This window comes from Nyctereutes procyonoides, unplaced genomic scaffold (assembly GCF_905146905.1).
Source record: "Nyctereutes procyonoides isolate TBG_1078 unplaced genomic scaffold, NYPRO_anot_genome, whole genome shotgun sequence".
NCBI classification, from domain to species: Eukaryota; Metazoa; Chordata; class Mammalia; order Carnivora; family Canidae; genus Nyctereutes; species Nyctereutes procyonoides.
The window spans coordinates 32,463,695-32,477,500 of NW_026575134.1; the positions used below are offsets into that span (position 1 = coordinate 32,463,695).

The 13,806-nt window shown below is 42.2% G+C and overlaps 1 protein-coding gene across 1 annotated transcript in view; it reads right to left on the minus strand.

Moving 5' to 3' along the window:
• Positions 1-13,806, minus strand: part of CD44 (CD44 molecule (Indian blood group)) — a 90,463-nt gene that overhangs the window by 35,363 nt on the left and 41,294 nt on the right. The window contains 3 exon segments of the mRNA XM_055300977.1: positions 888-1,007; positions 5,019-5,252; positions 7,825-7,893. Coding sequence (XP_055156952.1) covers positions 888-1,007; positions 5,019-5,252; positions 7,825-7,893 — 423 coding nt within the window.

Genomic DNA, 13,806 nt, shown 5'->3' on the forward strand with positions numbered 1-13,806 from the left:
TTCCCTTCACAATGTTTGTTCTATGAAGACAAACATTGTAAACATTTAACATTTGAAAATAGCATATTCTTTTTTCTGCAGCCGTCTCCCACGTGACCTTTATCACCACGATACGCGATCACAACAAAACATCAGCACTCTTTTCCTTACATGAATATATGTTAAAATAAAAAATATACTCTATTCAATGTGTTATAAACTAAGCCAGTGCTAAGGGCCATTTTTATTACTCCCCTTCTGCAGAAAGAATGCCCAATTATTTTGAAATATGGCCATATCCTCCCACAACCAAAGTTGATAAATGAAGATATGCTTGTAATCTCCCATTGTAATAGACCTGGAACCTCCTCCTGCATGAGCTCTCAGTTCAGAATTCTTTGCAGGGATTTAGAGTTACTACTCAAACATCCAGGGAGCCTAGATTCTGATGGAAAACAACAAGTCACTCGTCCACTTTACAACTGAGGATTTCAGTATCCAAACAAGTGCACAGGGCCTACACTTTCCATCCGTAAGTCCGCATTTCCTTCTATTATTATTGACTGTGATCATTAGATCAGCAGAAGGTAGGAGTCTGCATTTTCCTTCACAGACTTCCTTCAAGAGGGTATATTCTGAATGGATCTCCTAATTGAAGCTTCTGAAGGAAAACTAATTTTGATTCTCTGTGCATGTTGCCAAAGGGAAAACAAGTAGAACGTAGTATCCAGTTGTATTCCCAGATCCACAGGCCTCTTTGATAAAAGAAAGGGTACCAGATCCTGATTCCCTAAAGATGGAGAAGGGACATCAGTGTGAGACTTCAACATGACAATGGATGTCCTTCTCCTTGACGTTGAAACACCTGGATGCAGGACAATGGATAAGCAGAATACATAAGAGTTTACCTGTTGTTGCTGTTGCCGTGTAATCCTGAGTCTTAGGCTGTGAGTTACCAAACCAGGACCACATCCAATTATTTTGCTCCTGAACTGCTGCATGGCTGTTTGAGTGCACAGCTGAAGTAACTGGATCAATTACGAAAATACCATTTAGTGAGATCTTTTCCTTTATTCTCAGTTCTATGTATATATAATGTCTACACCTATAATAGAGTGAAGATTAGAAAAGAAAGATCGAGCTCTGGTTTTATCATCCCAGTCTCCTAAAGTCTCTTGGAATCTCAGAACAACATGAGAAATGCAAATTTTGAAATGTCTGAATTCAGGGCTACTCATTCTTCAAACGGAACCCTCTGTATACAGGCTAAGAGCAAAATCAAGTAGGAACTTAACAACTTGTGAAGGAAAAGAGATTTTATATCTACTTGATGGAGCGACCCGGCCATGAAGTGAAGGTCTTTGATACAGCATTACATAAAGTTGTTGTCCTTCATTTATTTTGGGGGTGTCTTTAGAGGTGCTTGCTTGTATCTTTTGGGTCTATCACTTTATGCAGGTAGCTTATGATGACAACTGGCATTTCCAAAGCTCCACCCACACTCATTAACTTCAAGCCAAGCTTTATGCTAGAGCAGGAACTTGGCAAAGGGTGTGTGTTCAAAATGTTGAAAGCAGATAAAGTTTTGTCAAGTTTCCATCTATCACTTTCTGTCATTGTAATTCTAATTCAAAATGTGTTTCCAGAAAGGAAACAAAACTGCCCAAGTTAGAGAAATTCTGGACTCTATTCAAATTAGAGAAAGGATAATCAGTGATATTTTGCAATTTGGAATCTCCCATTTGACTCTCAAGTAGGACTTGAGTCCAGAATGTTTCCCGGTAGAAGAATAGCAAAGATGGTCAAAATAAACATCTAAACCAGATGAGATTTTTAAAAGCCATTTTGAGTTATACACCCCTTTGAAAATCTGATATAAGTTATGACTTCTGTCCTCAAAAAAAGTGATCTGACACATACACATTCTCAACATTTTATATATTCTTTCAGGCTCCTGAATGCCTTATGGCCTATTATTGAACCTGTTGGAGGGCCATGAATTCCAGGTTAAAAGCTTTGACTCTATATACACCAAACACCAGCAACCTGTGCAACATGTTCCATGCTACAAAGGACACATTTGCACAGAACAGAGAGTAGAGAGATGGGAGCCAATTTCACCAATGATGCTCCCAGATAACCCTGAGCATCCCCCTGAGGCACCCCATTCTGCCCTCAGAAATTTTATTAAAGATGCAGAGCTCCTGCCACCTTTACCCGATAGGAGACTGAGAAGAGACCAATGGGAAGGAAAGATACAAGAGCAAGATAGAAATAGAAATTGTTTCTATTTTCCCAAAAGGAGTCATATAAGATTTGGGGAAAGTGGAAAGAGCTATTGTCTAGCCAGCAGAGTTTCCAGTTTTCCCCACCCAAGTAGGCCACACCAGACCAAAAATATATATTTATATATTTATTTGACACCCAGAAGATAAGGAAATAGAACATTCTAAGGTAGGAGTCTGCTTCCTGAATTAGTTTAGACTTCTGGATTCCAGAGAATTCCAGATCACCAATAGAAAAGAGGCTGACGACATGCCTCCAGGAAGGCTCTTCCAAGAATAACATTTATAATAAAAAGCCTGCTGGAAGTCAAAACCTACCCAGATGGTTGTTTTTTCTGGCTTTCCCTATTGCCACCCACTAAGGACCCTTAAGGAAGGAATGAGCCCACCAACCTAAAGACACACTTCTCTGTCCTCGGCCAGACCCCCTCTTGTCCTCTTGCATGTATTAGGGAGGATCTACAGTCACTCCCTCCCACCAAGACCCACCTTTCAGTCCAATAGTCATGAAGCTTTGGGAGTCTTCTTACTGGGCTCAGAAAATGGGGTCTATTCAGGAACTTACCAGTGGTGACTTTTTCTAATATGCCATGGGCTACTTTCAAGTTTCCATGCAATTTTTTTTTCTTGGACATTCTTCTTTGTATGAATTGATTTATTGAGCTGCCATTGGCCATTTTTGACGCTATGGCCCTTCAATGACTCTCAGGCTAGCCCTGGACTCACTTTGTTGGACCAATGAGTCTCTCTCTTCCTGAACTACTAAGAGAAACTTAGCTAAGCACTCTGAAAAGAGGAAAGCACAATTCTTTTCTCAACCCAAATCCTGAACTCTGTTTAGTTAAATCTCAAAGCATTCCTTCTCCTTGATTTCTGAACAGTAGATGGGCTCCACAATGGAGAGTCCAAGTCTGAATCAGTAACTAGGGCAACATTTAGCACAGAGAAGGCCTCAAATATTGGTTTATATTTGGCAAATATTGGTTACTAGCTAATGAATCCTTATTTCCCTTCGGTATGACTTTCTAATGGTACTTAACCACTGGATCCCAAGCATCAGAATAGGCTTGGTACATAGTAGGTCCTCAAATTAGGTTTGCTGACTACTTAACTTGGGCAGGAAATGTGCAATCCTTAGGAGATGTGCTATGACTGTTCATAACATGTCCTTGTTGCCTTTCTAAAGCACATGTGCAATACTCATTATTTTACATAGGCTAATAATGGCTTAAATGTTAATTTCACCTGGTTCCTAAAAGATATTTTGCCATGATTTTCTTCTTTGGTGGGAAATAGTACTTTAGTGTAGACTTGATCTGCCTCTCACTGAGACCACTAATTATTATGTTTGCCAACGTCTGACAAAATTGCATGCCCTGATGATGGGCACCTACCACATGGTAACATTAGCAAGGCAGGGAACTCAAGAAGCAGCCAGCAGCCAGCAGCACTGCCTGCTTGGCTTCCCGAAGCTCCTCTCAAGAAGGGTCGTCATGGGACAATAGACAACGAGGTGACACAACTTCAGAGAGCCAGTAATCTGGGAAAGCAGGAGCAGTTTGAATACGTCTGCTTCCTGACAATGCTTCAGAGGATCTGCAGAGAACCATTTGTCCCGCCCCCACAGCAAGCTGCTAAGAGAAATCTGAAACACTGGTGAGCAAGTCACCTTGTGTTAAATCGTAGTGCTCTGAAGATTGCCCTAGCTTCTGGGTGACAAGGCATAGAAAAGAGCCCTATCTTGAGCATTCACAAACCCGTGAATGTCCACCACACTCTCTGGAGCCCGGAGTTCCACCCCTCAAGAACCATAGTCAGAACAAAAGAAAATCCACAGCGTACTAGGAAAGCTGCTCAAGAGGCAGATGCCCACTTCAGTTTGAATAATCCTCCACAGAAGGAACACAGCCAATCTGGAAACCTGTTTTAAAACAAACCATAGGGAAAAAGCAGAGAGGGAAGCAAAGGAGGCAAGAGGGAGATGCAAACACTTTCCAGTGAAAGTGGAGCACGAAGGGGAAAACCCCAAATAAATCTAACGCAATGTTTACATATTTCCACTCTCGCAGTCCTAAAGTAATGAATTATCCACGTAACCAAGCAAGTATTAATAGCCTTCCCCTACAGGCTGGGATAGACAACTTTTAAGTAGATTTAATTTGATCAGTTAACGCCATCAGATATGCTTCCTTAGACCAAAAAAAAAAAAAAAAGAGAGAGAGAGAGAGAGAGAATTTTTTAGTAAATCATGGGTGCTGAATATGACGGAATATTGTACCATCGATAATATAACATAAATCAAGTTAAAACAGAAAAGTATAAAGTTGAACAAAGCCAATGGAATGGCTTGCATACACTGTAAACCCAACTTTATGAAGACAATCTTATCCAAAGGTGGATAAGAACAAGAAGGAAACATGTAAAAGTAAAAATAGCTTCTGTATCATGCTTGAATCGTCACCACATCCCTGGGACAAGAGAAGAAATATTGTTGTATGAAGCTTCCAGTACAGCACTCCTTATTCCGAGGTAAGCAAAACAGTGGAGTAGATGGGGAAAAAAATCATGGGACAGTAGCAGGCAAGACATACAGGGCACTGACAATCACCATAGCCCACCTCCCCAAATGCCGTCCCCAACTTCTAGACACAGGAGACAATCAACACACAAGGGAATGCATATCACCCAGGAAGATCAGAGACATTTTTTGTAAACAAATTGCCATTGGAAAGCACAGTGACCCATTCTCCTTACTGGTAATGGGGGTATGCTCTGAGTTGCTAGACACCCTGGGACTGTCTTGGTCCTGGGTCGGGTATGCAGTTGGAAGGTGGGTGTGGAAGATGTTGTAGCCTGCCGAAGTGCTCCTTTCACTGGAGGATCCACTGCTCACATCATCGTCAGTGGGGTTGCTGGGGTTGATGTCTTCAGGGTTGGTTCTGTATTCACCCTTCTGGCTGTAGCGGGTGCCATCACGGTTAACGATGGCTGGGAGAAAGAGGAGACACTCAGAACTTGACAGCAGACATTTTCTGGGTGTTAGGAAAGACTGTGGATTATCAGGTGAGACAGTGACTTCAAAGCTCTTCTTCTTTGTTATTAAGCAAAACAACACCTAACTAAGAAAATCTACAGCCCCCCAGCCTACCCATGCACCCTGGAAATGGGGAGGGGGAACAAGGAGGTGTTTGGAAGTTCCCGTGTTTGAATCCCGGCTTCGTGTGCCCCTAGACAAAACCGATGCTGAGCTTCCCATTTGTAAAATGGGGATGCCACTAACCTTTGGCTCCGAGCACTGTATGATACATGGTATATAAAGTGCTTAGCATGGGATTCAAAATTTAGCTGGTCTCAATAAATGATAGCTCTCCCAGTGGTTCCTATCCTCCCTTTTCAAGGACGTGTAAAATCTGTTGCTATTAATTCCATCTACTTCTAGAAAGGATGTGAAGTAGGCGACGAAGAGGTCAGTAGTCTCAACAGGGAATAGATGTCTGCAAATCCATGAAGAATGAGGCTTTCTTTCTAAGGTGCAAATTGTGTCCGTCTAAGTGAACCCCTGCTCTGGCTAAGAAATCAGCGGGCCTAAATGCTGGACACAGCCTCTGCCCATCCTCTGTGAGATTCAACCTTGAAATTAAGAGGCACGGATGCATATAAAGATCAAAATCTTTGATTCAAACAAGCAAATGCCTAGAATGCACAGGAGAAGGAAAAGCAAGAATGAATTTGTTCATTGTTCCTCCCCAAAAGGATTTGCTGCCTTCAAGTCTGGGCCACTCACTGCACAAGTGGGGATTTAGCTAAAATTATTTTCTGCTATATTGCACTAGACTAAATGTGCCTTTCGTCCACCTGGCTTGTCCAAGTGGAACTATTAGCAAAACATAAATTAAAAAATATAGCAAGGGCGCCTGGGTGGCTCAGTCAGGTAAGCAGCCAACTCTTATTTCAGCACAGGGAGTGATCTCAAGGTCATGAGATGGAGCCTCCTATGGGCTCTGTGGTTAGTTGGTGGGGGCTACTTGAGATTCTCTCCCTTTGCCCCTCCCCTCACTCGCTCACTCCTTCTCTAAAGTAAATAAATAAATCTTTAAAAAAATATTGCAAAATCTCAAACACCCTGATAATCTCTGCAGATTAAGATGTGATAAGAAAATAGGACCAAACTCATACAGGTCTGGACTTTGAAAGGCATTTGGTGGGGACCAAGGAAATGGGACATTTGTTGAAGATGAATATGGGGCTGGCATGCATCAGACATTGACCTTTCTTCCTCTTCATTTCAAATCTCACCTGTTGTTCCATTATCCAGATGAGAAAACTGAGGCTCGGAGAGAGTAAGTCAATCCTTTGAGATCACCCAGGTGGTAAGGAACTAGGATTTCAAACTGAGCCTGACTGAGACAGCACATCTCCCCTTCCACGAGGCACAGGTCAGGGACAATTTTTTACCTAACAGTGGGGGGCTGGATTTGCATGGCCAGGTCGATTCTCATCCCTCTGCCACCCACCACCACTGTTCCCTTGCACACTGAGGGGTCTGGCCCTTAGGAGGCAGAAGTCAGGCCTCCTCAACACTGACACTTTTCCAAAAAAGTGAGGTTCAGAGACCATAAGATCAGGGTTAATAAGTTGACCTCTGAAAATTTTGGTTGGGCTTTTCTGTTTTCGTACAGTGTCAGTGTTATCTTGGGATAATAACCAAGATATGGTTATATGACTTTGCGGTATAAATAATGTTGAAATCCCTACCAGGAATTATATGCCCCTTATAATTATCTTTCAGCATGCAATTAAGTCAAACAGAAAATTTAGGGGGCTGGAATGGGTCTCTCCCTAATACGTATAATTCCCCCTCGAGGAGAGAGAACATGGCTGACACTCAGAACCTTCAGCAGCTAGAATTAAAAAGACTATTTAATTTGTCCTAAATTTAAGTGTATTTTTAAGGATACTGTTTGGTTATGACCAGTGGTTTGGTTGTTCACTTGCAGGAATTTGTTTATTCATTATTTTATTTTTTAAAGATTTATTTATTTGAGAGAGAGAGAGAGCATGAGCAGGAGGGGCTGAGGGAGAGGACGAGGGAGAGACAATTTCAAGCAGACTCAACCCTGAGCATGGAGCTGGATGCAAGGCTTCATCTCAGGACCCTGAGATCGTGACCTGAGCTGAAATCAAGAGTCGGACACTCAACTGACTCAGCCACCCAGGCGCCCCTGCAGGTTTTTTTTTTTATAAACGTATTTTAAGTAGAAAAGAATGGGCTAATTAAGTGAAAAATATCAAGTAGATAATTGCACTGGGTACACAGATGTGCCAAAAAAAGTGAAAGTGGTTTCCAAATGACTGCGGTTTGAGGAACAATGTGTTGGGGTCAACCAAATGGTAGTTTCAAGCCACTGCAGGGAAAGGGGAAGGGGGCAGTGAATCACAGGCAATGTCCCTTGCCTTGGGGAAATGGTTGTTCTTCTCTTCAAATAGGAAACACAGAAAACGCGCCTAAACCCTTTCCCAAGAATGCGGTCACTTAATCAAGGTCAGAAGAGATACATACTTATGGTAATTGGTCCATCAAAGGCATTGGGCAGGTGTGTGACCGATGTACAATCTTCTTCAGGTGGAGCTATGGAGTAGCAAAAAGAAAAAGCATGAGAACTCTAAAAAATAGGAGCAGAACTGATACCCATTTCTAGTAGTTAGGATGGGGTTTTATTAAAATTTATCCCACATAATTCTTTTTTGACTATTGAAATATGGTTGACACACAGTGTGACATTAGTTCTAGGCATACAACATGGTGATTTGAAAAGTCTACATATTACTCAGTGCTCACCACAATATGTGTAGTCACCATCTGTCACCTTACAGCATTATTACGATATTACTGACTCTATTCCCTGTGCTGTACTTTTCATCTCCATGACTTATTTATTTTATAACTGGAAGTTTGTGCCTCTTAGTCTTCTCTATCTATTTCAGCCAACCCCCCATCCTACTCTCCTCTGGCAACCATTAGTTTGTTCTCTGTATTTATGAGTTTGTTGCTGTTTGTTTGTTCATTTGTCTTTTAGATTCCACATATAAGTGCACAAAATGATCTTTCTTTTTATGAAACTTGATTGAGCCTCCTAGGAACTTCTCTGACCCTTGCAATACATTTTTCACTTTTATTTACCTTCATATGTTTTTGGAAGCTTACTTGTTCCCCTTCCTACCCTAACAGATCCATTTATTAACAAATGCATAGAAATGTTCTCTGTCGGGCTTTGGGGAAGGCTGGAGATACAATGGGAAATAAGATAGACATGGATCTTTTCTAATGAGGCATACATTAGAATTACTTTTTAAGTCTGTTATTATAAAAGGAATGTGGGAACACTGTAAAGACATTTTTCAACAAAGAAGTGCATGAACTATAATAAGAAAATCATGTGTAATCCCAATACTATACAGAAATGATAGAAACACATGACAAATATAATCAAATGTTTATCAACATGAACAGCATGTGAATATGAAGACTCAAATAATCACCAAGAATTTACTTACTAGAAATACTCCACAGCAAACTAATCTTTAGAGTCTTTATTAAGGCACTGATGTGTTCATTAATTTAGCTAAGCTCCGTAAGTGCCTACTCTGTCTAGACAGCTTCTCAACATAGAGTTACTGAGGTTGCCCATCATTGGTCCAGATGCCCAGACTATTTCTTGGGACAACTGTGTTGGCATATATCACCATGGAAACCTCTGGCTTCTTTTCCTTGTGTCCTCCATGTATCCCCTACTTTCCTCCTTCTTCAGAAATAAAGATTTCTGACTGTACCTTAGGCCTTCCTGATCACCTGGAGACATTACTAAGAAGCCCTCTAAGAACATTGTGTAAAGCCTTCTGAAGACAGACCCTGAAGGTTCCACCCTGCAAACCACCCTTGAATCCTAAGAGAAGATGGAGAATGCCTTAACCAACCATTCCAAAAGCTCTATTTGGTAACTAGACCTTGTATTGAGCTCTAAAAACTCAGAGAGCTTTAAACTGGCTGTGCTGTTGCAGGAAGTATGGATCCATTTGCATATTACAGCTTTTATACTATGTGTGTGTGTACACGTGCACTCATGTGCATGCACACATACGTCTGTGCACAAAATGGCAATTTATTTGTTAGGTTGGTTTCTCTCAGAGTTGCTTCTTGGCAAAGAGAAAGGAAGAAAGGGATGGATGGATGGATGGATGGATGGATGGATGGATGCAGGTAGGCAGACTGCTATCACAAGGAAGGCTGTTACCACAAATATTTTTAACTGTTCAGCCATAAATTGCTAGGTAATCATGACATTGGACAGAAACAGAAGTTGAACAAAACAAGATCTGGGTGCTTGGCAGTTCCTAGAAGCATCTTTTCTTACAGGTAAAGGGTACCTGCCTATTTCTTTGGCCTCATAGTGAAACTAACTGGAAGCCTTATACATTCATCTAGAGAAAAGCACATTTTACAAAAAGCCATTTTTGCAAAGGCTAATTAAAAGATCTCCCAGAAGAGAGTCTCAGAGAAAGTCATGTCCTCAGTAAGGCCTTCCCTCACCGTCCAATCTCAAGACCCCCTTAACCAATCCCCCACATATATCACCATCACACATTTGCTTACAGTTCTTCTGGCTTAATGCTGTCTCAAATTCTCTTGTTCATTTTACTTGATGGCTGTTCATGACACATCTCCCAACCCCTAACCTCTGCTACCCACCCAGCTCCAAAGAACTACATAAATTGAGTAGTGATGTGTAGTGACCTTATCTATCTCAGCCAGTACATTTATGTGTGACGGGTTCAGAGAGGCAGGCACTCGATAAATATTTGTTGAATGAATGAAAGAGGAAGTACCATTATAATTCCCATAGGTTCATTCTTCTGGGAATCATACCTAAGATGTTAACCCCTCCAAATCATCTGCAGTGATAAACATGTCAAGAAATGTTTAGATAAACCCTGACTGGCAGTGCCATAAGAAATATGTTTTAAAGGGTTCAGATATATCAGTTCATTTATTCATCTTGAGCATTACTCATGTGACAGATTTTTTTTAAAAAAGGAGCAAAGAGATGAACATGTTCCTTTCTTTGCTTTTGAAAGCACAAGTCACGGTGCTTTGAAAGCACAAGGTCACGGGTGACAATAACAACTAATATTCCTTTAGATTTTTGCAGTTTTCAAAAAAAAAGATCTCCCAATGATTTCCTTATTTGAAAATCAGGGAAAATAGCCACCCTGGGAGATCTTGATGAGTATCATCCCGTGTGTTTGGGTAACACCACCAGAAATGAGAAGCTTCTGATACTGTTATGTTGCACAGACCCAGGGAGAGGCCTTGGGTTATGACTTTTTAATGGCAGGGTTGGAACAACCTCCCCCAAATTCAGGCAATAGTAGTGCACTGGGAAGGAGTTTCTAAGGGGTAGGTTGTGATATAATGGGGCATGGTGTAAAAACACACTACGGCAGTTTTGGAAATCGTTGGAACATTTGTTCAAATGGAGCCTCCTCATGCTCCAGTTCACCTTAACTTTTATAAAGAACACCAAATCAGGCAAGCGCACCGCAATGAATGGTGACCCAAATGTGCAATTAATACATTCACGCTCCCATGTCAGATAGCAGGGCCTCACTGGCAGTCTTTTACTCTGTTTAATGAGCACTGCACAGCTGGGAGAATGGGGCCTGGTGAGCTTTTCCTGAACCTACGGGGTTGTTAGAAAGACTCTGGGTGGGCTTCCTGGTGGGCTGCAACTCCAAACTGTGCCTCGACTGTACCAAACTAGCCAAGAGAAATGTTAATTATTCAGTCTAGCCAATTACTCAGTGCCCGATAGGAAGACCTCTTCCTCAATGCCTGATACAGTCTAGGTGTCCAATAAATATTTGTTGAGTAAATGAGCAAACGAATAGATAAATGAATGTAGCCTCTTCTCCTCGATTCCTCCTTCAAAAGAGAATGAGGCAGTTTACCAGAGGCAAACTTCAAAGATGCACGAATTCAAGCCAGTTCACTGGGCTATTAACACAGAGGTCACCAGGCTCGGGCTGGGCCTCACTGAGACATGAGGCAATCAAAATCAAAACCATGGACCTTTCTAGGGGCTACCTTATTTTCATCTGTGAACCACGGGCAAACATGTTTTATAAAAATGCTGCTGAAACTGTAAGCACACGGAAGTCTTCTGCTAAGATTGAGCTGGCTTTGGTCCCTATAGACCAAGAGGGTTTGTAGGGGGTCACATCACTGGGCCTTGACCATCTGTCTGCAACTCTCACGCTAAGCTGGACTCAAGGATCTTTCCAATGAGATTCTCTGCATGGAACAGAAGATTCATAGCATATGAATCGACATATCAAGATCCATGGTTCACTCCGCGCCTCTATCATCTGACTCTAAACCAAGACATTTCAAATTTATTATTTTTTTATTTTGAAGACATCTTCTCCAGCTTCTTTATTTATTTATTTTTTGTTTGTTTCATCATTTCAACAAGATTACCTCTCAAGACAAGAAATAAAGCTGCTGGTTCTTTCTCACCCTACTTGCCCAGCAGGGTGCTGACTGCATAGAGTTGATCCATAAACACTCTTTTTAAAACTTGAAGAAAAACTTATAAAAGCAGCCAATCCACATTACATTGGGATAGAAGAAAAGGAAAAATCTTCTCCTTAAACTTTACTACTTTCATATGGCCATTCTGGTGTGAATACACCAGCTGCACTTCTCCCTCTTTTCAGCTGGATTAACACCTCCCCCACCAAGGAGAGTTCACTTCCTTCTCTAAGGCCGGACCTAACCTTACAGGCAAAAATGAGGGGCAGGGAGAGAAGTCTCCATAGTAACTTGTCCATGTGGCTGCCAATCCCTGTGTGAGCTTCTACCTTTTGGAGTTAAGATTCTTTCTAGCAAGCGATACTAACCTGTAAAATAGGTGAGACAATGTGAATACGCAGCAATGTAACTTATGGCCTACGTACAGTGGACAAGGTCCAGTGGGAGAAGAAATAGGCAGCACCCCGAGACTCCCGAGTATGCAGTCGCATGCTAGCCCTGTCCCACATGACCAGCCCTTTCATCCGACACACAAAGTCTTTCTTCCCAAAGTCCTCCTCTGACCTCTGGCACTAAGAGAAGCCACCTAGACCATGTCTTTCTGTGTCTACTTCTCCTTTGCCGGCATGTGGTTTTGCTCATCATCGTGTCCTTAGAACAGGCATTCTGGGTATGGGTATGGGAACTGGGTATGGGCCGTGTACCGTTTAGCCTCATTGGGATGCTCCTCTCTTTGGTTAAACTCCTTCTGCATTCCTTGTTCAGATGCCAGGGAAGAAGAAATACTCTACAGTTCTCTTCTCCTTGTCTTGCATGCCCCCTCCCAAGGTTTAGTGACTTGCATATATTTGACTTACATATATTTGTCTTGGCCTCACACCCATTTCAACTAATCAGCCCTGAAACTTTCTCTTTCTCTGAATCTCCAGATTCCTCTTCTGAATGCCCACTTGGATCCCTACTGCTCACGCTGCAGCAGGTGGTCAGCAAAGTCGAAAGCTACTGATGGAATCTCACGATTGCTTGGGTGCTTCTACTTGCACTGAAAAATCCATGCAGGTTTTACATTCGTTTATGATATCTGTGTTTGTCTCCTGCAAACAATGCCTGAGGTCATCACTGGAGAATATCCGCGTTTGTCTCACGCATCGTCTTTAACCACTTTCCAGCTAACTGAACACCCTCCTTCCCGTCTTTAAGTAAAACTGATGTGCCAGGAAGATGTGTCAGGTTTACCCCATGGGTCCATCTTCCCTTCGCACAATCTCAGACCTCCCTGAGCAACAGAAGGCCCAGTTTGAGAAGTAATCCATCCATATTTGATTGTGGCCAAAGATTTGACACCTGTGTTTCTGACCCTTCCCAGAAGACCCAGAAGATACATAATGACTAGAATTCTTGAATCTTGCTAGACCCTGAGTTAGACTTAGAAGCATGAGCTCCTAAGCCACTGTTTGGAAGCAAATGCCATAGACGGGGAGAGGGGCCTGGCCAGCAGCCTGGCACACACATCCTAAGTTGGCTTTCTTGTTGTCTAGGTGTCAGGTTCTCAGATGTTGGGAAAGGAAATTTGAGAAGGTCAAAGGCCTACTGGGTATCCTTCCAGCTTTCTCTCCAGCCCCAACATAAAATAAATGCCTCTAAGCTAAGCCATTTGGTGTGTACCCCAATGCTACCATTAGGTTCATGTCACTTCCCTACTCAGACCCCCGCAATGACTTCCCATCACACTGAGAATAAAAACTACGCTCTCTACCATAAGACACTATGTGTGCGCTGGCCCCTGCTTACCTCTCTGACTTCATCACTTGGCATTCTACCTTCTGATTGCTGGCCTTTATCATCTCGGGCCCCTCAGTGTTCTCAGAACAATGAGACCCCAAGACTGCCCCATGCCTGGCTTTGCACGCTGATGTCAGTTGGGGCTCTCTCAAGGGCACCTCCTCGCAGGCA